This window comes from Sarcophilus harrisii, chromosome X (genome assembly GCF_902635505.1).
Source record: "Sarcophilus harrisii chromosome X, mSarHar1.11, whole genome shotgun sequence".
Lineage (NCBI taxonomy): Eukaryota > Metazoa > Chordata > Mammalia > Dasyuromorphia > Dasyuridae > Sarcophilus > Sarcophilus harrisii.
Genome location: NC_045432.1, coordinates 80663836 through 80685236, shown reverse-complemented (window position 1 = coordinate 80685236; position 21401 = coordinate 80663836). Strand labels below are relative to the sequence as shown.

Here is a 21401-nt window from a genome sequence, read left to right as displayed (position 1 = left end):
TTCCTTCCTCCACCAAACTCTTCCCTAACAGATTTGGGGTTGCCAGCTGGGGTGAGGGAAACTTGTGGGCCATCAGTTAACAATTAGCTCTGCCTCACACTAGAATAAATTACCTTTTTTAGTAGCGATTTTTCCATCAATGGAGGTATTCATGCAGAAGTTGGATGACTGCTCTCGGAGGCTGTTGCTCCAGAGGAATGCTTCCTCAGGAGAGTGAGTCCAAGCGCGCCAAGGGCATAAGCCAGGATCTAAGGGACTGGGAAGGTAGGCCATGGGGTACACTACTCAGCCAGTGACAAAAAAGAATCCTGCCTTGGACCTCCCTGTTCTGGTTTTCGGGAATAGATGAGAACATGGTAAAATCTGCTTTGCAACAGCGATCAGAAACTAGCCGACAACAAAAGAGCTTTGTGACGTGATCTGTAATTGCCAAAAACTGTAAGCAACTTCAGTACCTAATAGGGAATGAGTAATAAATCATGGCGCTCTTGTATGGGGGCATGGATTCCAGGGGAATGGGAGGAAATCTCCACCAGACCATGTCAACACCATGTGTGTGTGTGTGTGTGTGTGTGTGTGTGTGTAGTCAGAGAGTTGCCCAGAACACTGAGATGTGAGATAATCTGTCCAGAATCCCACTCCCAGGATGTACCCGAGACGTGACTTGATTCCAGGGCTTCCCAACTTATACATTCATGGAACAGATATTAGAAAAGATTGGCAGGCAATCTGAATCCACCTTTAGGCATTAATGCCGGATTTAAAACCAAAAAAAGCAATAACAGAAGCAGCAGAATGGAGGAAAGCCGGGATAGCTGCTGACCAGTATAAGGAAAGGCTCGTGAGCTGGAGACTTAAAAGGCTGGGAACGAGAAGCTGCTTCTCCATACCAGGAGCTCGATTTTCGCTTTTTCTTTGTGTGCCCGTGCACTGATCACAATGCTCGCTCGGTACATCCATCAGATGCCTGTAATCAGTGCTTGTTGATGGATTGACTAATTAGGACATTTAGGGGGTTGAAATTAGTTAAGGTAATTTAAATGCAAATTACTGAGCAAGTTTAATTGGGGTATATTGACATTCTATATGAGGGTTTGAAAAAATAATTTTTAAGTCAATCAGGAGAACTACATGGAAAAAATGAGGCAGAGGGATCCAACAAAGGCAGAGGCCGGCCAGCCTGGGAACAGAGGTTCCCCAGAATGGAAGTCCATTTCCCCCACTCCCCACTTCGGGGACTCTGTGGGCCCAGCTGTTTTCGGAACAGCTGTCCCAGAATGACAAGAGTTGGAATCTCAAGAGTTCTCAGTGAGATGGAATTTCGAGCCAGTTCTCATAAGCTGAAACTGACTGGGGATAAACATACAATTCAACACGTAGCTTTAAAAAAAAAAAAAAGTCAACTGCTTAGCTCTGAGATGGGCTAAATATGACTGGATGTGAAAAGTCTCAGGGGATCTGCAGGGGATAGAGGGCCGGATCTGGGGTCAGGAAGACCTGCATACAAATCCAGTTCAAAACACTCACCAGTTATATGACTCATGGATAGATCCCTTAGCCCTGGTTGCCTCAGTTTCTCATCTATAAAAGAAGCTAGGGAAGGAAATGGCAAACTGTGCCAGTGTCTTGGTCAAGAAAACCCCAAATGGGGTCCCAAACGGTCAGACGTGACCGGAAACAACAACAACAAAGCACTTCACGTACGTAAACCCATTAGGACATCCCAACGGCCCTGAGAGGCAGGTGCTGCAGTTAGTGGTGAAGTGATTTACCCAGGGTCATCCAGCTAGTGTGTGAGCTGGATTTGAACTCCAGGGTCAGCACTCCATCCACTGTGGCGCCACCTAGCTGCCACATGGTTTCTCATTCCCATAGGTGTTAGACTGGGGACTGCCTAAGATTCCTTCCATCTCAGAGATTGTGAGATTCTTCTTGGACCTGGAACGTGACGTGAGTGACGAGGTGAGGATGACATCAGGGAGGCCTAAAGACATAATGTGTAGGGATCGAGTGGGCCGGGCTGGCTGAGGTGCTACTACACCCATAAAATGGAGCTTGGCTCCAAGTGGAGTTTCCTTAGCAGACACCCAGCCTTTCCGGAAAAATCTGGAAGCGGAAAACTTGCCTTGTGGACTAGCCAGGGCCCTGTAAGTAGTACAGCGGCTGAGCCCCGAGTCTTTCATAAATTAGACCGGGCCTCTGGCACCGGGAATCAGCCTTTGCTGTGACGTCTCTGGAGGGCCGCCGGAACCCCCATGATTTCCCACGTCATCACAAGTATTCTCGGGACTGTGTAAAAGGCTCATCTCACTCAGGTCTTGTCTGGCAGAGCCGTGGGTATTGTCATAGGGCCACAGACACGGGCATCTCATGTGCTTTTCCCTCCCTTGTTCCTCTTGGAATTGATGGGACTCCATCCTGCCTAAGTCCCCAGGTTCCTCACCTACTTCTTTGGTTAGAACTCACATGGTGCTGAGTTAGAGCAGCCGTGGAGACTGAACGGACACTGAGGGCTCAGTGTGGGGCCTTGGGAAAATGAAAGTTCAGTCCATTCTAGTACTTCCAGCGTCTGCCAGCCATCACCCTCCCATCCCTTCCTTCCCTCCCTCTCAATTAATCAGAGGGCCAAAACCTGACACTTTGTCCCAAGAGCCCTCACCCCATTTATTCAGTCAGCAAACATTTGCAACTGGGCAGTGCCCCATATTCCACGGCCATAAAACGTTTTCTCCCTCTTAGCTCATTGGGTTTCCTCCATAAGCCTTTAAGGTGGGTAGTGAAAGTATTGTTATTCCCATTTCAGAGATGATGAAATTGCAGGTAAATGGCTTAGCCAGGGTCCCCTAGCTAGTCAGTGATTTGACAGAGACGTGAACCTTCATCTCCCGAGTCAGAAGCTAGTGCTTTTCCTGTCATGGCACTCTTCCCCCCTGAGCATCTGGAGTCAGGAATCCAAGGAGAAGAGAAATAAATAGTTACTTCTGGGATGAGAGGATTCAAGCTCCAAAGCAACATGGGAAAGTGGAGGCCGTGGCAAAAGAGGAAGAAACTTAAGCTCCCTTTTGGAGGGCTGCCGATGAGGGTTATAATGGCCTACTGGCACTCACAGGAGCCATATATTTCCTGTACAAATCCCTTCCGGGAGGGGACCAGGCCTATGTCACCTATTTGGGCTCCACCATCACCCAGAACCCATTGGGGTCAAGGTTGGGGTAGGAGCAGACGGAGAGCCCTTCTCCTGGTTGGCTGGAAAGGAGACTTGGGAAGATTCAGAAAGTTCAGAGGGCATCATGGCAGCCCCACTAGGCTGCCTCTCCCTGACCAGCTGGAAGGAAGTCGATGAGATGGTGAGACCCTTGTCTGAGCGTGTGGCCCCGAGATGCTAATAGGGAAGCACCACAGCTCCACTAAACTGACTGTTCAGCCCTTGGAAGAACTTGCCAGAGCTGGGATGGACCATAGAGGTCCCAGAGCTCTCCCCAGAGAGGCAGCTGAGTGTGCTGAAGGATTCCAGATGATGGCACGTGGCCCTGGTCACCCAGCCGTGGAGACGGTGTCCTTGACAGAAGTCCACCCCAAGGAGGTCAAAGGCAAAAGAAAGACCCAACGAAAATCCAGAGATTCCCAGCAGTGCTGTTTGTGGGAACAAAAGCAAGGGGAGACAATAAAGGGATCGTGAAGAAACAAAACATTTCACAAGTCCAGAGACACCTTTGAAGACTTGTCTTATCTGATGCAGCCTGAAGTGAGCAGAAGGGGAGAGGAAGGGAACAAGCCTTTGCATGCGTGTGTATGTGTGTGTGTGTGTGTGTGTGTCCTTCTACATGCCCCACCCTGTGCTAGATGCTTTATAAATCTGACCTCATTTCATCATCAAACAACCCCTCACAGATAGATGCTGTTATTTTACAGATGAGGAAACTGAGGCAAACCAAAGTTAAGCAACTTGCCCAAGGCCTTACAGCTACTAAGTAGCTAAGGTCAGATGTGAACTCTGGTCTCCCTACCACCAGGGACCATGACAGCAGCCACAGAAACAAAAAGAACAGATTAAATACGGGGACCCGAGCTCAGGCCCAAAGAACATGTGATGAAGCACATCTCCTCTCCCTACTGGAGAAGTGGAGAGTCCCAGGGGCAAAACAGGGCTCTCCTTTCAGTCTCTTTGTGACAAGGGAAAAGTTAATTGGGAGAATGGGAGGGGGGACATCGGGAATGGCTGTGAGAGAAAAACCCAAAGGATCCCACTCTTACAAATCACTTTGGAAATACTGTCATTCCTTACAACAAATTCACAAGGAAACTGAGGGCCACTGGAGTCCAGTGACTCACTGGACATCCCCCAGCCAAGCTTCGGGCCCAGGGCCCCTGGTGCCTTTGGGGCGTCATCCTCTGATCTCTCTGCCCCCCCCCAGAACTTTAGGGAGAAACCCTAAAGGTCTCTGCGTCCAGGAACTGGCCGTCTCCCAAGTGGGGAGTATTCTAAAAGCGAGTTGGATCGCCCAAGTTCCCTGAAACGCTTGGAATCGGTTTCCTTAGAAGTGATTTCCCCGAAATTGTCTGTGACTTCACTGTCAGTGAAACTGTTGACACTTCTTTTTAAGCGCCCATTCACTTCTGCTAAATTACCCTAGGCGGGCATGTGTTCCCCACATGGATGGATTACCATCATCCATCCTCTTATAATAACTAACAAATTAAATCACGATGAGCCAAAGAAACTGCCGCTGCCCTCTTTTTGCCCTGGAGACGACAATCCTCTCTCAAGCATCGGGCCCCATTCTCCCAGGCGAGTGGCAGCCCAGGCTCCAAGTCAGCGGGGCCCTTGCTTTGATCCTTGACCTTAAGCAGACTCCCTTGGCGGTCTGGCTCCAAATGGACATCCCGAGAACCTCGTTGCCTACTCCACAAGTTTGTCACAAAGCTCAGATAGATCAGCTGTGTACGGGCAAGCTACAGGAAGGACAAATTGGGGGCGATCACCAGAGGGACGGCATGAGGGTCAAAGGGGAATCGGGAAGGTTTGCTGGGACTTGAAGGAAGCCGGTGGGCAGAGATGAGGAGGGAGAGACTTCCAGTCATGGGGAATGGCCAGTGAAAACGCCCAGAGTCTGGGGACAGAGCGTGGTGTTTGAGCCACGGGAAAACCGATGTCACTGCATCAGAAACTGTGCTCAGTGGGGTGGGGGGATGTGAGGGCTAGAGGGTAGAAGGAGTCTGGAGCCACTGGGAAGGGCTATAAATGGCAGAGCATTTTTTGATTTGATCCTGGAGGTCACCAGGGTTTATTGAATGAGGGGATGGAGCAGACCTGCCAACTTTAGCAAGACGTGGACTGCTGAGTGAAGCATGGACTTGAAGGGGCAGCTAGATGGCGCAGTGGATGGGGCATCGGCCCTTCGGCCCTTGGCCTGAGATATGGCAAGATTCTGCCATCAGGAGGCCATGTAGGCCAGCAAGGGAAGCCTTCCTGCGCCCACTCTTGCTAGGCGGTCATATTGGGGCCCAAAGGCTTTGGAGGAGAAGGTGTAGAGTCACGTCTCCAAGTAGACCCAGGCTTGGGGAAACCATCCCTCCATCTGTGGGGCTTCCTTTGAATCCATAGGAAATGGCAGCTGGGTGGCCCTTGGCACCAGTCATGTCCACATTAAACCCTCCACACGCGTGCACACACACACACACACCCACACACACACCCCACAAATGAGAGAAAGAAGCTCAGAGGGGCATATGCCCAAGCAAGGCTGGGGTAAATACGGTGCTGGGAAATATCAAACACACTTGAAGAACAAACTATGTAACAGAAAGTCACATTTTCATATCAAGCCCTGTTTGGATATGGAAACATTGAGGTTACATTCATAATAAACAAAGTATACGTTAGTTTTTAAGGTTGTTTTTGTTTTTAACCAAAGATGGGATCTTGGAAAGGCTGGTTAGAGAAGGGGGAGCCTGGGGGCAGACAGGGATCCCTCCAGGAACCCTACACGAGGATGGGAGTGGAGAGAAGTGGGAAAGGAGCCGGGAGGGGAGCAAACTCATTTGTGAAGGGATGCCAGAAAGCAACTTTTTCCACTCTCGACCCCCTCCCCCCAAGAAGTGTTTACAGGACCCCCCATTTAGAGGTATAAAACCTGACTTTCTGGGACTATGGTAACATTTTCAACAGACATAAGGAAGTTTGGAAGGAAGAGTTTGAGGGGGAAGATAATGAGTCCCCTTTTGGACACGTGGGCTTTGAGATGTCGTCAGATGGCAGGGGGAGCTGTCCAGTGGGTGACGGGGTTCGGGAAAGGACTAAGCCTGTATCTGTGGACGTGGGACATGGGAACTGAGAACTTCACCTCAGCAGGTGGGGGGGAAACTAGAGCAGTGAGTTATGGTCAAGGGGGTGGGAAACTGCCCGTTAGTGGACGACGATGTGAGCCCGAGAAGGAGCAGAGAGAAGCAGAAGCAGGAGACGGCAACACCAGGAAAGCTAAGGGAAGTGAGAGTATCAAGAGCCGCAGAGACAGGGAGAAATCTCCCTCCTTTACAGGGTGGGCGGAAGATCACGGCGGAAGCTTCGCCACATGACTTATAAATCTTGAAACCCCGACCCTCCCTGGGAACATCAAGGGATTTTAATTTCTTTGTTCTTCTCTTTGCAGGTCCGGTTAAAAACAAGAAAAAGGGTAAGGTCTCCTCATTTGCTTTTCTTTCTAGTGTATGTGGCTGAATGACTTTCTCCTACTTGACATGCAATAATTAGCCTCCCAATGTGGCCGCCGGGGCTTGGCCCTCCTCGGTGTCATTGCCGTGACCCCACCGTAGTAGAGACTCCCTCAGTCCGCAAGCACTGCTGAGCATTTATTATGTTCCGGGCCCTGCACTTGTATCATTAAACCAGACTAAGTCATGAGAAACCCAAGGGCCTTTCTGGAAAGCCGCCCTCCAGTCAAGAGAAGCAATGATTTCCTGAGGAGATTCCCCTCGAGGCAAGGTCCCGGTTGAGCTAAGGCACTGTGGGTTCCCTTCCTCTCTTATTTCCTCACTTTCCCTTATTGCCCACTTGCTCTTTACTCTTCAGGCTTTTTCTTCCCACAGTCAGGAAGCAAGGCCGCATGAGGCCCCCAACTCTGCTCCACATACGCCCCTTGCTTCTTAGCTCCCACATTTTCCCCTTTTCTTTAGTGACATTGAATGTCACGGCCAAGAGGGACCTTAGAAACTCAGACTTTCCACGGTGACCACGACCAGCATTTGTCTAGACTGCTCGAAGGCCTTCGGCGATGGCGAGCCCGCCACCTCCCGGAACAGCCCGCTGACCACAAGCCTCAGTCTTTTCTCACCCCCACTCTTGGCTCTACTTCTCTGCCCACTTTAGGCCAGGCCAAAAAGGTTAGGAGGAGCACCTTCCTTGCTGAGCCAGGTAGAGGCTGAGGCTTTTGCTCCCATCTTTCAGCCGTCCCCCGTTCCCTGTCGCACCAGGCCAGACATTTTTCTCCAGCACTGATAAGGTCTCCTCGATGGGATGGGATGAGAGGCCTCCATGTCCTCGTTGGGTCCAAGGCCCTTTCTACTGACTTCCTGCTTCCTGAAGGCCTGGATTAGACCAGTAGCCACACAAGTAGTGAGAAAGGGGTGAACATGAGATGTGTCGTGGACACAGGATTGCCAGAGTTGGGGACTGATCGGTGCCGGACGGGCCCCAAATTTAGTCCCAAGCAGAAATGCACTGCCTTTCACATTGGAGACCAAACCCCATCCCAGTCCTGGTCCCCGGGTGTGTTTGAGCTGCTAGCAGTTGAGCAGGCCTCTCTTCTCCCACCGCCCACCGAGTCTGGATCCTCCTTACCTAGCCCAGGGGCGCTGCACTGAGCCGCGCTCCTCCAGAAACACTCCAAAGCGTGCCCTCCATGCATTGCCTCCTCAGGGCAGATAGGATTTGAAAGATGTAGGGGGCTGAAGTTCTAGTCCACTCGTTTGACACATGGAGAAACTGAGGGTGAGGGAGGTAAATTGGCTTGCCCAAGGTCCCCCAGCTCTAAAGAGAGCGAGCCGGGGTCCAGAAGTGGGTCCTGGATGCCAAAGGAGGAGTGGCCCCCCGGCCTCCCTGCCAAGACTTCTTAGGGAGGCCCAGGGCTTCTCCGTGGCGTGGCCCTTCTTTGGCAATGCCACATGCTGCCGCCCAAGCCCCTGCCTCCCTGGAGGAGGCCCGGGGAGCCAAAGCTTCCCACCCACGTGCCCAAAGGCAAACCCTCTGTGACGAGCAAACATGACAGTCTGCCCTCGGAAGCTGCCCTGTCCAGCAAGGCTTTAGCTTTGACTTTGCAGCTTCCCTGCCCCCCCCCCAACTGCCCTGGCTCTGCCCTCCCCCACGGGCCAACCCTGTCAATACTGGAAGCCCCTGTGACGTGCCTTTCGAGCCAGCCACCTCATCCTCTTGTGCAGCATGAGCAGAAATGTTGAAGGCCTGAGCTGAAGGGACCTTAAGATTGTGGTGCCCCGAACCCTGCCTGAGGCCCCAGAAGGGTAACAGACTGGGAAGAGGAGACTGAGGAAAGAGTAGCAGTGTATAAGTTTGCCCCAGATGCCTGACGATGGACTGATGTCGAATCTTGGTTTGCTTTTGTTTTCTCAGGAAAAAAGGCCGGCCCTCCCGGGCCAAACGGTCCCCCGGGCCCCCCTGGGCCTCCAGGCCCCCAGGGGCCTCCGGGCATCCCAGGAATCCCCGGCATCCCTGGCACAACAGTCATGGGACCTCCTGGCCCCCCTGGGCCCCCTGGGCCTCAAGGCCCCCCGGGGTTGCAAGGCCCCTCAGGTGAGTGCCTCTGTCCCCCTCCCTGTGAGGAGAGGACTTGGTGAGGAAGTCGGGGTGCAGGAGGCTCTTGCCCTTCGCTCGGCTTGGGGCATTTGGGGAGGAGCGGGCCGTAGCTGCCTGAGCCCCAGGGGCAGTTTTGCATCCCAAATGCTGATAAGACTCCTGCCTAAAGCTGGAAGGGGTTGAGCTCCCAGAGTGGGGAATGGCAGGCCTTGGGGCGGCCTCTGAGTGGGGGACGGCGGAGCTTGAAGCTGTACTGGATCCAGTTACCGGCAGAGTTTGGATCCATGAAAATAGAAGCTTCTTGGCCAGCCCCAGAGGCAAAAGCCGTTGGCAAGTGGTCGGGGATGGGCAGGGAGGGGAAACTGAGATCCTTTCCCACTGGAGAAGGAGCAGGGCCAAACCTCTGAGAGAATCCCCACAGCATCTCCCCGTCTTCCTGGTGACGGAGGCCCCCTGTGAGTGCAGGCTCATGGGGAGCTCTGTCTGAGCTCCTTGGAGCTGCCCCTGTCCCCAGCCTCCTCCATCAAGCCCACAATGTGCTAGCTACGGAGGCTGAGCGGCCTCTACACCACTAAGCATGGGTAATCTATGATAGTCAAGGCAAGGGGTGATGTCATTTTAACAGGGAAGGAAACAGTCCCTGGAGAGGGGCAGGGAGTTGGGACTAGTAAGTGATGGAGGTGAGACTCACCTCAGTTTCTAGGCCCTCATGGCTCCTCTTGACCAAAGCGTGACCGTTGAGGCTCCTGGCCTGGGAAATGAGTTAAGCCCTGGGCCCTGAGGGTGGCTCTTTGGTGGGGCCTGGAAAGAGGGGGGCTCCCCTCCAGGGAACTGCCGCTGGAGCCGCCATCTGGCAGAAGGAAGGTGGGACTGGCAGTGCTCTGTCACTAGGGCCCAAGCAGGCCACCTGGCTGCCGCGCCCCACCTGAAGCCCAGCTATCTCTTCCAGGTGCAACCGACAAGGCTGGAGCTCGAGAGATCCAGGTGAGTCAGAGGGCGACAAGAACCGGGGGTGCTCCTGGCTCCTTGCCTTCCCTCCCTTCCCCCTCTTTCCCTTGGCTTCCCCTCCCAATGAGGTGAGCCCAAGGCACCTGCCAGAGTCTTCTGACTATGGTGCCAAGGCCACCGCTGCCATGACAACCGTGCCAGTCTGATGGGCAGCCACGGCTTTGGGGCCTCAGCCCTGACCGGGTCACCCCACCTCAAATGCGGGAAGTGCCCGAGGTGTCTCTGAGCGGCCCTCATGGGCCTTTCCTTGGTCCTCAGCAGATGGGAGCGGCCCCGGTACCCCCATGCTAAGGCCTCCCGCCTTTTCCAGCCGCACCTGGGCTTCACCAGTACAAATGCCTTCCCATTGTGTGGCCAAGTGAGTCCGGCCCCTGGCCACGTGCGGAAGGAAGCCCGGAGCTTCCCCCCACCAGCCCCTCCCCAGCCTCCCTCTGGGCCAAAGGGGGCTGGGGTGAAAATGCAGCAGGGCCGGCCCGTGAGCCCTCAGCGTCTGCTCTCTGCCCTTCTCTCCCTCGCAGCCCGCCGTGGTGCATCTCCAAGGCCAAGGCTCTGCCATCCAAGTGAAGAATGGTAAGAATCTCAGGAGGTGCTCTGGGTGAGCCCAGCTCCCCCATGTCTCCTCCCCTCCCCCCCCGGAAGTAATTCCTCCCCCAGTCCTTGGTCCTCCTCTAACCCATGAACCGCACCTGCCTGAGACATTCAGGAACACACACGTGCACACGCCGCCAGAGAAAGCTCCGTGACGTTAGCTGGAAGGAAGGCCTTTAGGTCCCAGAGTGGAGGAGCTGGAGGGCAGCAGTGAGCCAGCCCCTCCTGGAGGAACCCCGACAGGCCCCGCCGCCCACCTCTGGGAGCCCCACGCAGGGTTCTCTGCCTTTTCCCATGTCCTTGGGGCGACATCCCGAGCAGAAGGATCCCACTCTGCCTTGACAGAGGAGGACCCAGCCTGGGGACTTCCCTTCCTCTGCTCTCTCCACGTGGGGCGGCTGGCCCAGGCTTCCAGAAGGGGAGGAGGTGGGAAGATCTCTGACCAGCGCCAGCTCCCCAGCCCCCAGAGCATCCTGGGCCATTTCTTGCAAGCTGCCTGCCCTGCTGTAGGCTTCGGGCAGGGCCTTGGAATTGCTCCTAGCTCTGGCCAGCCCAATCCCCAAGTAGATGAGGTAAGGAGGCCCCCTCAGCGGACTCCCTAAAAGCCCATGGTAGAATCCCATCTCCCAGCAGTCCTCGGGGAGAAGCTTGACTGGACAGGCTTTGGGAAAGATGCCCCCGGGACAGGAAGTCTAAGGGTTTTCCCATCAGCTCCGGAAGTCTCATTTGAAATGATAGTGGCCTGGGTAGAAGGAAGGGCCAGAAGCCATCCCCAGGCTCTTCCTCCTGTGGGGAAGGTCTTAGGAAGTGGGGGCGCCCTCACACTGAGGCACCAGGAAACGGGCCCCAGCTCCCTCTGGGGCAAAATGGGTGAGCAGAGTGGGCGCCTGTCGTCTCCATGGCTCCATAAGCTCCTTGGCAGCAAAGGTCCAGAAGAAGCAGCCGGAGGCTCTCCCTGTCACTGCCCCTTTGGGTCCTGAGCATCCTTCAGCTCTCAGCCCCAGTTCCCCCGGTCCTCCTGCAGTCTTTCCCAGAAGCCCTCTTGCTCTCTCTAGCACCTTTCTGCATTCTAAGCCCCCCTTCCATCTGCAAACGGCTTTGGATCTGTACCTCAAGTGAATGTGTCCCCTGCCCTCTTCACTCAGCCTGCGTAAGAGAGGCACACATAAGGCCTCGCTGCAGACATCTGCCGGCTGCCGTCCAGCTGGGGCCACCCCTCCTGTTCCCCGCCCTTCCCGCCTTCTCACTGGGGCCGTGCCCCATTTGGGGAGTTAGCAAGGCCCGCTCGCACAGGGGCTCTCTTCCTCTGACTGATGGTAGCAAGCAATGTTCTTGTCAGCTAGTCTCGGGGAATTCTCACGTAAAGCCAGGTTTATGGGACACACGAGCCACCCGAGCCGCCCGGGCTCTGTCCCCGGCTGCCCTTCTGTAGTGACCTGCAGGCCGGCTTCCCCCTTGAGGGTGAGGGCCCTCTTTAGCGCGTCCCCATCCCTTGACACAGCCTTGACGCATAGAAGTGCTTAATGAAGATCCAGAGGCCAACAGGCCGACTGGAAAAGTACGGGAGGAAGAGGGTTGCCAAGTGAAGGGTGAACCCTGGTTTTCGTGTGGCCTAAATGAGGCCTTTCAATTCCACAGGCCTGTTTCCTCATCTGTAAAATGGGGAGGGGCTAGGGATTGGAATAGATGAACTTTAGGGTTTCATCTGGTTCTAGATGTAGGAACCTGTGGAAACACACACACACACACACACACACAGAGGCTGGCACACCCATACATAAACCCACCCCAACATAAGGAAGACCCAGATCTCAGATCCCTCTTAGGAAGTCACAAAAGTAACAGAATCCCCGAGCAGGAACCTGAGAGATCATCCACTGCAACCTCCATGGTTTGCCCTCTCAACAAAGAGACTGAAGGCCCCAGCAGGACCCTGGTCTGGGCCTGCCCGATGCCACTCGGCTCTGAAGGGGAGGCTGAGTGGGAATCAGATCCAAAGTCATCTGATTCCAAGTCAAAAGACTCAGGTCTCAGCTGAGAAAATGGAGGACCCCAGAGGCCTGGCTCACCCCGTATGAATTTGACCTTGGAGTGACCTCTCTGAGGGGAGGAGAAGGAAGTCCAGGGCCGGGTGCCCTGCCCCCACGTACCTTGTGGTGGCTCTGGGGGAGAGGCCGGAACTGAGGGAGTCGGGTGGCCGTGGTGGGTTGTGGGACGGTGCTGTTTTTCTGACATGTACTGAGTGACTGCCGTTCTCTCATACTGAGATCTTTCAGGTGGAGTACTCAATGACTGGTCTCGCATCACCATGAACCCCAAGGTGTTTAAACTGCACCCCCGCAGCGGGGAGCTGGAGGTACTGGTGGACGGCACCTACTTCATCTATAGTCAGGTAGAAGTGAGTACGGTCTTAGGCCCAACTCCTTTCCTAGATGCAGAATGCAGATCCCACACCAGGCACAGAGGGGCACTGTGGCGCCAGCCAGGGCAGGCCACGGAGTAACCCTTGGGCTTTGAGGCAAACACAGCCGGGGAAGGGAGGCGGCACTCTCTCCGGGAGGGAAGAACCAAAGAGAAGAGGGCTCTGGCGATCCCCATAGATGGCCCAAGAGCGGCCCCCACAGCAAGGGCCCCAAGGGCTCCCCTTCCCGCGTGTCAGCCCGTGGAAACCCCCAAGGGTGCCTCCTCCCTCCTCCACAGCCTATCAGCTTCATCCTCTCCTGGAGTTGGGGAGGGGGGGGGTGGGCGGGCGCGGATGTGGGTACGAGTGCGTGTCTGTTCTGTGTATTTGTCCCAGTATGCGAGTGTGTGTGCGTGTGCGTGCACATGCACGTGGTGGCCCAAGTCTATGGCCTCAGACCATGAGGCTGCTGCAGCAGCAAGGCCTGGGGTTCCATCCCACAATGGATTTGAAGAGAGAGCTCTGGGCCCTCTCAGACTTGATGTACCATGGGGGGGGGGGGGGGGGGGGGGGGTGAGATCCCTGGCGTCTCCACAGTGCGATTTTCTCTGAACAGCCTGTGGGAGGGACTCTGAAACATGGTGCCCACCCTCATTGCCAAGGCTGCTCTGCCTCAGTATGCCCGTGTGTTAGACTGGTGAGTGTGCAGCTGCCACCGTGTGCCAGCCGGGCCCAGACCCACAACAGTGAACACGGCAGCCTGGAAACTGCGGCCCGTGTCCCAGCAAGGTGCCGTGAGGGCGTCTGGGTGCCCACCTGTCCCAGCTCGGCCTGTGTCTGAAGGGCACTCGGGCTGGGACAGAGCAAGTGCATACCCTGGGGCCCTTTCAGGCCACTTTCTACCCCTTTTCTCAAGGGGTTTGTCTATTTCTTTGTCTCCATCTCTTTGTGTCTCTGTGTCTGTCTCTCCCTCCCTCTACCCCCTTTCTCTCCCCTCTGCTCTTCTCTCCATCTCTGTCTCTGCCTCTTTCTCCCTCTTTCTTCCCATCTCTCTTTGAAGCCCCCCTTTTTTTCTTTGCCCACGCCTCAGGCTTCTCCATTGGGGCAGGGGAGAGAACCTAGAGCTGGGGCCTCCTCTAGGGTGTCAGACCGGGATGGCCAGAGCAGCTGAGTGACGAGGAGCCCGGCCAGAGAAGGGGCTCAAAGGACTGGCCCAGCCGGACTCCGGGGTCTGTTCTCAGTTCCGAACCCGCTCCTCTGCCAGGGGAATGGCGAGTTTGAGAGGGACCGCAGACAGCAGCTGGTCCAAGCTGGGATCACCTTTGACAGCATCCTCAACCAGCGGCTGGCCGGCTCCCGAAGAGCCCCAGGAAACAGCTGCCGCCTGGCCCCGCACCCGGCCCCTCACTTGGGCCTGCTCTTGGCACTCAAGCAGAGCCAGGCCTGTCTGTGCCACGTGACAGCCTGTTACCCCTTCCAGAGTGTGGGCATATGAATCCTGGGACAGCCCTCCCCCCGGGCCCACGGAAAAGGACAAACGCTCATGAGCTCAGCTGCCTGGCCACCAGGGTCATGGATCTGCACTTGTTTCCCGAGCCTGAGGCTGAGGAGGGAGGAGGACTTAGCCTCTGTTGCTGAACCCCACAGCCTCTACAAAACCAGATCAGCAGGAAGCAGGGACAAGCAACAGAGAGAGGGAAAGACGGAAGGAAAGACGGAAGGAAGGAAGGAAGGAAGGAAGGAAGGAAGGAAGGAAGGAAGGAAGGAAGGAAGGAAGGAAGGAAGGAAGGAAGGAAAGAAGGAAGGAAGTCAGACAGAAAGGAAGTTAGGAAGTTTCCTCAAATCAGCATCAAAGGGCCACCCTTGGGTGTCTGCAACTGCCAGGACTAGGGAGGAAACACCCCGAGACAAGTCCAAGGGGCCTTTAGAGGACAGGGCCTTATGGGGAGCTCCCACCCCCAACTAACCTCAAGGAAACTTTCCCTGGGCAAAAGGAAGCTCCCGGGCTTGTCGGGGCTGGACAAAGGTACCTGAGAGATTAGCTGTTCTAGGCCTGTCATTTTGCAGATAGGCAGCTGAGGTCCAGAGACACAAAGTGATTTCCCCAAGATCCCACAGCAAGTCAGTGTCCAGCCCAGAGCTAGCAAAGGGAGGACCAGAAACATTCTGCTGCCCTGCCTGTGTGTTGGCAGCTCGGCCCTCCAAAGCTTTAGGGTGGCTTGGTCTAGTCCATCCCAGCCAGGCCCTCTGAAGCCTTGGGGCAGCCTGGCCCTCGGCCTGGCAGGGCCCGGTTCTCCCTCCAGGAAGACACCCACGCAGCCCTGCCCCGTCTCACCCCTCCTTGTCCCCTCTCCCCCCAGGTTTACTACATCAACTTCACGGACTTTGCCAGCTACGAGGTGGTGGTGGATGAAAAGCCCTTCTTACAGTGCACCCGGAGCATCGAGACGGGCAAGACCAACTACAACACGTGCTACACGGCGGGCGTGTGCCTCCTCAGGGCCCACCAGAAGATCGCCGTCAAGATGGTACACGCCGACATCTCCATAAACATGAGCAAGCACAGCACGTTCTTTGGAGCCATCCGGCTAGGCGAGGCCCCCGCCTCCTAGACTCTCCCTGGCTGGGAGGCCAGGACACCTGGGGCCGCCCCACCATTGCACTGCTTTGGACGGAGACGTAGGCGTGTTCCGGCCAAGGAGAGATGGGGGAGAGAGGGCGAGAGCCAGCCGCTCACAGTCTATTTATTCCCTGACTAGTGGCTTTCGGGCAAGCCAGTCTGCTGGGACCCGGGGGAGGTGGCGGGTGGGGGGCCGGCCTTGCAAAGGCCAGGCGGATCTTCATAGACTCGGTGCCACTCGGATGAGGGATCATCCACGGGCCTGTGGCCTTCAGAACTCAGAACCCACCAGCACTTCAGGGCGGGGACCGGCCGGACCGAGAGCCAGGGAGGGAGCTGCCAGAGAGGCCCTCGGCTGGGACCCTCACCCTCCGGGTCCCGGGCACCGGCAAGAGTCACTATGGCAGAGAGCACAGGCCCGTTAGCGCTCCGAATTTGGCGCCCACCTCTACCACTTCCCAAGTCTCTTCCTCGACATCTCCAGGCCTCACTTGGGCTAGGGGACTCCCACGGTTCTTTCCAGCTGACTTTACTTTCCTATCTGCAAGATGAGGGCTTTGTACTAGATGGCTTTCCTGAATCTCTGCTTCTGGGACTTTCCCAAGATGCACTGTGAAGGAACAGAAGCAGGCACCCTACACCCCCAACCCCACAGGGTGCTCATGTCATGGGCCAAGGGCTGTGCCGGCTGCTCAGCTCTGACTGCCGGCGGGCTCCATCCTGACCCCCTGCTTGAAACCCTCCCTCCGTTTTCAGGCTCCTCCTCAAGTCGGCTCCTCCCCTCACCCCACATGCTGCAGGCTGGGCTCAGCCAATGGGGCCATGGTCTTTTTCAAGGTTTCCAGGGCCATTCTCAGCTATCAGTACCATCCTGATTCTGGGCCGTGCTTCCCTACCCCCCCCCCCAAGAATCCATCTCTACACTCCCCCTCCAGGCTGGCCATGGCTCCCATTCTGCCCACCAAAGAGCCTACTCCCGTCGAAACGGGCTCTCAGACTGAAACCAAGGGCTTTTCTCATTCGATGTGACGACGCACAAAAGGCTTTCGTTCTGCTTAGAAGCTGGTGTCTGCTGGCCGGGGATTGGACCAATTGACTCCTGGTCATCCCTTCAAGGCCAAGGATTCCAGAGGCTAAACCTTAGTCATGAGAACTAGCCCAGAAGCCTCTGGTAAGTCAGAGCTCCAGTTGGACACTAAACAGAGCGGCTCACTGACTCTGCCTTGAGTCTCGGGCCCTCAAGGGAGTCCACAATCTGGCCCAGAGGTCACATTAGTCTCCAGCTCCCAGAAGATCCCTAACTGAGCATTGACTAGGCAGTACAGTAGGACTCCTAAGTGGGAGTCGGTGGAAAGGGAACTGGCCCTGGATGGAGGGGAGCTGGATTCAAAATCATGCTTCTGTTGCCTACTACAAATGGGACATTGGCCAAGTTGCTTTGCCTCCTCGGGGCCTCAGTTCCCTCACCCGGTTTTGAGACTTGCGGCCAATGGGCTTTGAGGAAGCTCCACGATGGGCTCACAGGTAGTCATTCTCTGGTTCGAGAAGGTCACTCTCTCTCAGCAGCAACCATTCCCTAAGTTACTTAGCCCTGTGGATAAACCGGAGCAGACCAAGGCTGTCTGGGGCTTTCGTCTTCTTGAATGTGCTAAAGCTTTTCTCCCACTCCCATCCTTCCTGGCTCTCCCAGGAGGGCAGAACCTTCATAGGGGCCGCTGAGCCACATGGCTTGTGTCCCCATGGCCAAGCGGCAAGAGCTGCCACCGTCTCACAGGAACTAGCTGCGTCCTTTGGACCGAGGGCCCTGCAGCCACCAACCCAGCATGGGCCTCCCGACTCCCGGAAAGCTCGATTGCGATCTCTTGGATGGCCGGACACACGAGAGCTCGCTGTTCCCCAGCTCGGGCAGCCAAGTGGGCCTCTCAAATGGACAGCCCATGGGAGAAAGGCACCAAAAACCTACTGAAGAAATCCAGAGCTCCGGTACTTCCCAGGTAGCACAGGCCAGCCTGGGGACTGCTGGGGCTTCCGTACCAAGAGAAGGGGGCCGTTCACCTTCAGACCCTATGTCCACTTGCTGTTGGGTCAAGCAGGGCTACTGGTCCCTGCTCCTGACTCATCATACTAACTGAATCAGTGTCTACCTCCTGTGGGCTATGAGGGCACTGAAGGCCCAAAGGGCCCCACTTGATGTCCAAGGAGAGACACAGAAGAGAAGTGGAGATGACACTGGAAAGCACCTTGGAGAGCTCCAGATTCTCTGACCTAAAAGACCTTCCTGACGCTGGCGGATTGGGAGACGTCAGGAAAGGGCAAGGGCTCCCTTCCCTCTCTCTCAGCCCAAACCACTGGGCACAACATGGGGTAGGGTGCCCCAGGCAGTCTCCCTCAGTACCTTCCTAAAGAGCACCTAGGCCTCTCCCCACGGGCTAGGCCCCTGCTCTTTGCAGTATGGATGGGACCGACATGATCCACAAGAGGCCCATGGCCGGGGGATTGTTTGGAAGTTCCTTCGCGGTCAAAGGAATTAGGAGAAGTTAGCAACGCGCCCCACTGACCCTCACTTTGCTTTCCCCAAAGGCTGGAAGATGAGAGGATGGATTGAAATCCTCACTCGGCCACCTCGCCCCACCCCCAACCCCGCCATGGGTCCAGAGGGACTTGTGACTTTCACATCATGACCACTAATGCAAAAAATGGGACGTGGCTTGTCCAGCTGACCGCAGAGGCTCTGGCTCGGTCCCAACAGCACGGTCCAGAGCCCAGAGGTGTCCGGGACTCCCTGCTTGCCCCCCCCCCCCACCGTCCTGCCAGCTCCTACCGGGCCTGATTCCGATCGATCCGGCACACGTTTTTGAAGTGCCTCCCGTGCGCTGGGTCCCAGGATCCATCAACAAGCGTGGAGTGGGCCCTTCCTCAAGGGCCTTCCTTTGTCCAGCTAACGCCCAAGCGGCTTCTTGTATGTCTACCCTTAGTGACTGTGGAGCCGGGGAGGTTGGTGCAGTCGCTTTGGAGGCCTCCTCAGCCCTGTCTATGCCCCGAGAAGAAAGTTAAATTAGCCTCCCTGGGACTTCCCATCCTCCTTGAGGATTCTGGCTCTGTTAGCTCACAGCAACCCAGACCCAGATGGGCCTTGGTTCTGTGGGCCGTGTTATAAATAGTCACCATATAGGTTTTATTTAACCCATTTTTAATAAATCTGCTATTCAACCAAAGTGAGATGTAACCTCCGTGCGGGTCGCAGCCTGAGTTTCAGCTTGATGAAAGGGAAAAGAGGTCAGCTGAGCACCCCTGTCTGCCCTGAGCTAGGCTCCCGGCAGGAAAGACCCAGGATCCCCACGGGAGACACCAGCACCTAGAGGGGAAGAAGGGGCCAAGGTCCCATAAACTAAATGCTCTTTGTAGGGGGCTTGAACTAGTGCTGCTCTTCCAGTTTGCGGGGCTCAGGAGGGGGGTGGAGAAGGGGGCCCACAGTCCAAGGTCCCGTCCCGGTCGCCACCCTCTACTTCCCCAACAGCAAGCTGGCGACATAGGCCAAAGGGAGCACCCCCCGCCTTCTGAAGTCTTCCGTCCCCCAAGTTGGGCATCAAGCTCGGGGCGGAGGTGCTGGTGTAAGCTGGGGTCTGGACGCACCAGCGCAAGGCTGTAGGGAGGAGCTTGGAACGGGAGGGCGCTGGGGCTGGGGCTAATGGCGGCCGAGCCTGGGCCACACCCCATCCAGGAGCCAGGAGAGGCTCAGGTCCTCTGTAGGAGGTTGGAGGCCCACGTACTAGGTCTCTACACTCTGCTCTTCAAACCCCACCGGGTCCCTCCGAGAAAGGTTGGGACACCCGGAACCTCTTACTTGGATAGGCTATCTCTGTGACTCAGTGTAGGTGAGCCAAGCAAGCCCGGCAGATGCCAAGTGTGGGAGCACAGGCCTGGTGTGGGAGCACAACCTTACTGCAGCTTGGTGGAGCTACTCTGTGTATAGCCAGTATACATACTGTATATATAAGCCAGGTTGTAAGTTTGTGTAAATGAATGCTTTGTTCTTGGCCAATAAAAGCATTTCTCTCCCATGAGAGGTTGGACTTGTTTGCAAAGGACTGGCCCCTGATCCCACCAATCACTGGGCCCCTGCTCTGTGAAAGGTGCGAGGTCTTCTTGTTACCCCACCCCCACTTTGTGAGGGAAGGAGAGAATCCTAGCCACCAAGACCCAGAAAGCAAGGTGCCCCTGAGCCGCCATCCTCCCCTTCCCCCTGCCCTTTCTTAGGGTCACCTCCAAGGCAAGGCTGGGGCCCCTGAGCAACATACAAACGGGCCTTTTCCTAAGCACTGGATACTGAGTCTGCCCGATGGCCGAGCTCAGGATCCAAGGCCCCGAGAGCCCTTTGTCGGGCCCCTCGTGAGGCTTTTTGGCAGCCGCATGCCAACCTTCCTGAGAGTTCCACAGCACCAATAGAGTCTAGATGACAAAGAGATTCCCGGGAGGCCAAAAGGCCCAGGCGAGAGATCCGAGCACTCCCGGCTCCTCCTCAGTGTGCCTGGAGAACGGGTGGAATAGAAGCCTTGTCCAGTAGTATTTCTGCAGCTGAGCTCAAGATCCAGAACCAGAGCTCCGCTCTGTCTAGAAAATCAGCTTCCATGGGAAATCGAAACTCTCGAGGAGTTCCAGAAAATGTACTCTCGGTGACAAACGAGAGCTAAGCCAAGGCTGAATGAGCCACTTGTCTTGCTCTCGGTGCTTGATAATGTACATGGGCACGGTAGAGGCCGACGTCCAGACAGCTGCGGGTGTTCTAGGCCGTACTAACAGACATGGGGTAATAATCACCTGACCTTTAGTCCTTTTTGATTAGTATTCATTTTGACCTTAAATGCCTAAAGACAAAAAAGGAGCACCGTTTCTGTGTACCCGGAATAAAAAGAGGATTCTCTATAAAACCATGAATTTCCACTTCATGCTATTTGCTTTTTTGGGAGAAAAAAAAAAGTATTGCACATCATTTTCAAAGCTCCACTGCTTCCTGCTAAATTTTCTTTTATTCTCTGCTGTGCCCTTTTTCTATTTTTCCCTCCCACCTCACCCTGCCCTAGAGATAGCTATCACTAGACACAAGAGTGTGTGTGTGTTTGTGTGAGTATAAATATATATATATATATATATAGTAAAACCATACTATACATACTTCCATTTATCAGTTCTTTGAAGGCAGATAGCATCTTCCTTCCTATGTCTTTTTTAGTTGATTTGAGTATTTATAATATTCAAATTGAGTTAGTCACTCAAAGTGTTCTTAAAACAATATTGCTTTAAGAAAGCATGAAATAGTTTATCTGCCACATTTATGGATAAGGGAATCATTTAGGACCAAAGAAAATATAGAGAGCATTAAAAAATGCAAAATAGATCATTTTGATTATATAAAATTAAAAAGGCTTTGCACAAACAAAACCAATGCAACCAAAATCATAAGGAAAGCAGAAAATGGAGAGGATTTTTGCAACACAGGCTTGGTTTCTCAGATATAGAGAGAATGAAGTCCAGTTTATAAAAATACAAGCCATTCCTCAATTGCTCAAAGGATATATGAACATATCCAGACGAGAAATCAAAGCTATCTATAGTCATATGAAAAAAATGCTCCAAATCACTATTGATCAGCGAAATGCAAATTAAAACTCTGAGGTACTAACTTACACCTAGCAGAGTAGCTAAAATGACAAAAATAAGGAAAAAGGATGTGGGGAAACAGGGACGCTAATGCACTGGCGGTGAAGTCGTAAACTGCTCCAGCCATTCTGGAGAGCAATTTGGAACTCTACCCAAATGGCTATAAAATCGTGTATACCCTTTGCTCCAGTAATACCACTGCTATGTCTATCCCAAAGACATCCAAAAGGGGGGAAGGACTTATTTGTACAAAAAGATTTCCAGCAGCTGGTTTTGTGACGGCTACGAGTTGGAGATCAAAGGGCGAGCCATCAATTGGG

The 21401-nt window shown here is 54.7% G+C and overlaps 1 protein-coding gene across 1 annotated transcript in view; it reads left to right on the top strand.

The window, feature by feature from the left end:
* EDA (ectodysplasin A) overlaps window positions 1-20358 on the top strand; it is a 51769-nt gene extending 31411 nt beyond the window's left edge. Inside the window, exons 3-8 of the mRNA XM_031945090.1 lie at window positions 6651-6674; window positions 8624-8803; window positions 9756-9790; window positions 10333-10384; window positions 12679-12800; window positions 15164-20358. Coding sequence (XP_031800950.1) covers window positions 6651-6674; window positions 8624-8803; window positions 9756-9790; window positions 10333-10384; window positions 12679-12800; window positions 15164-15415 — 665 coding nt within the window. The 3' untranslated portion in view covers window positions 15416-20358. The remainder of the gene's footprint in view (window positions 1-6650; window positions 6675-8623; window positions 8804-9755; window positions 9791-10332; window positions 10385-12678; window positions 12801-15163) is intronic.
* The last annotated feature ends 1043 nt before the right edge of the window (window positions 20359-21401 follow it).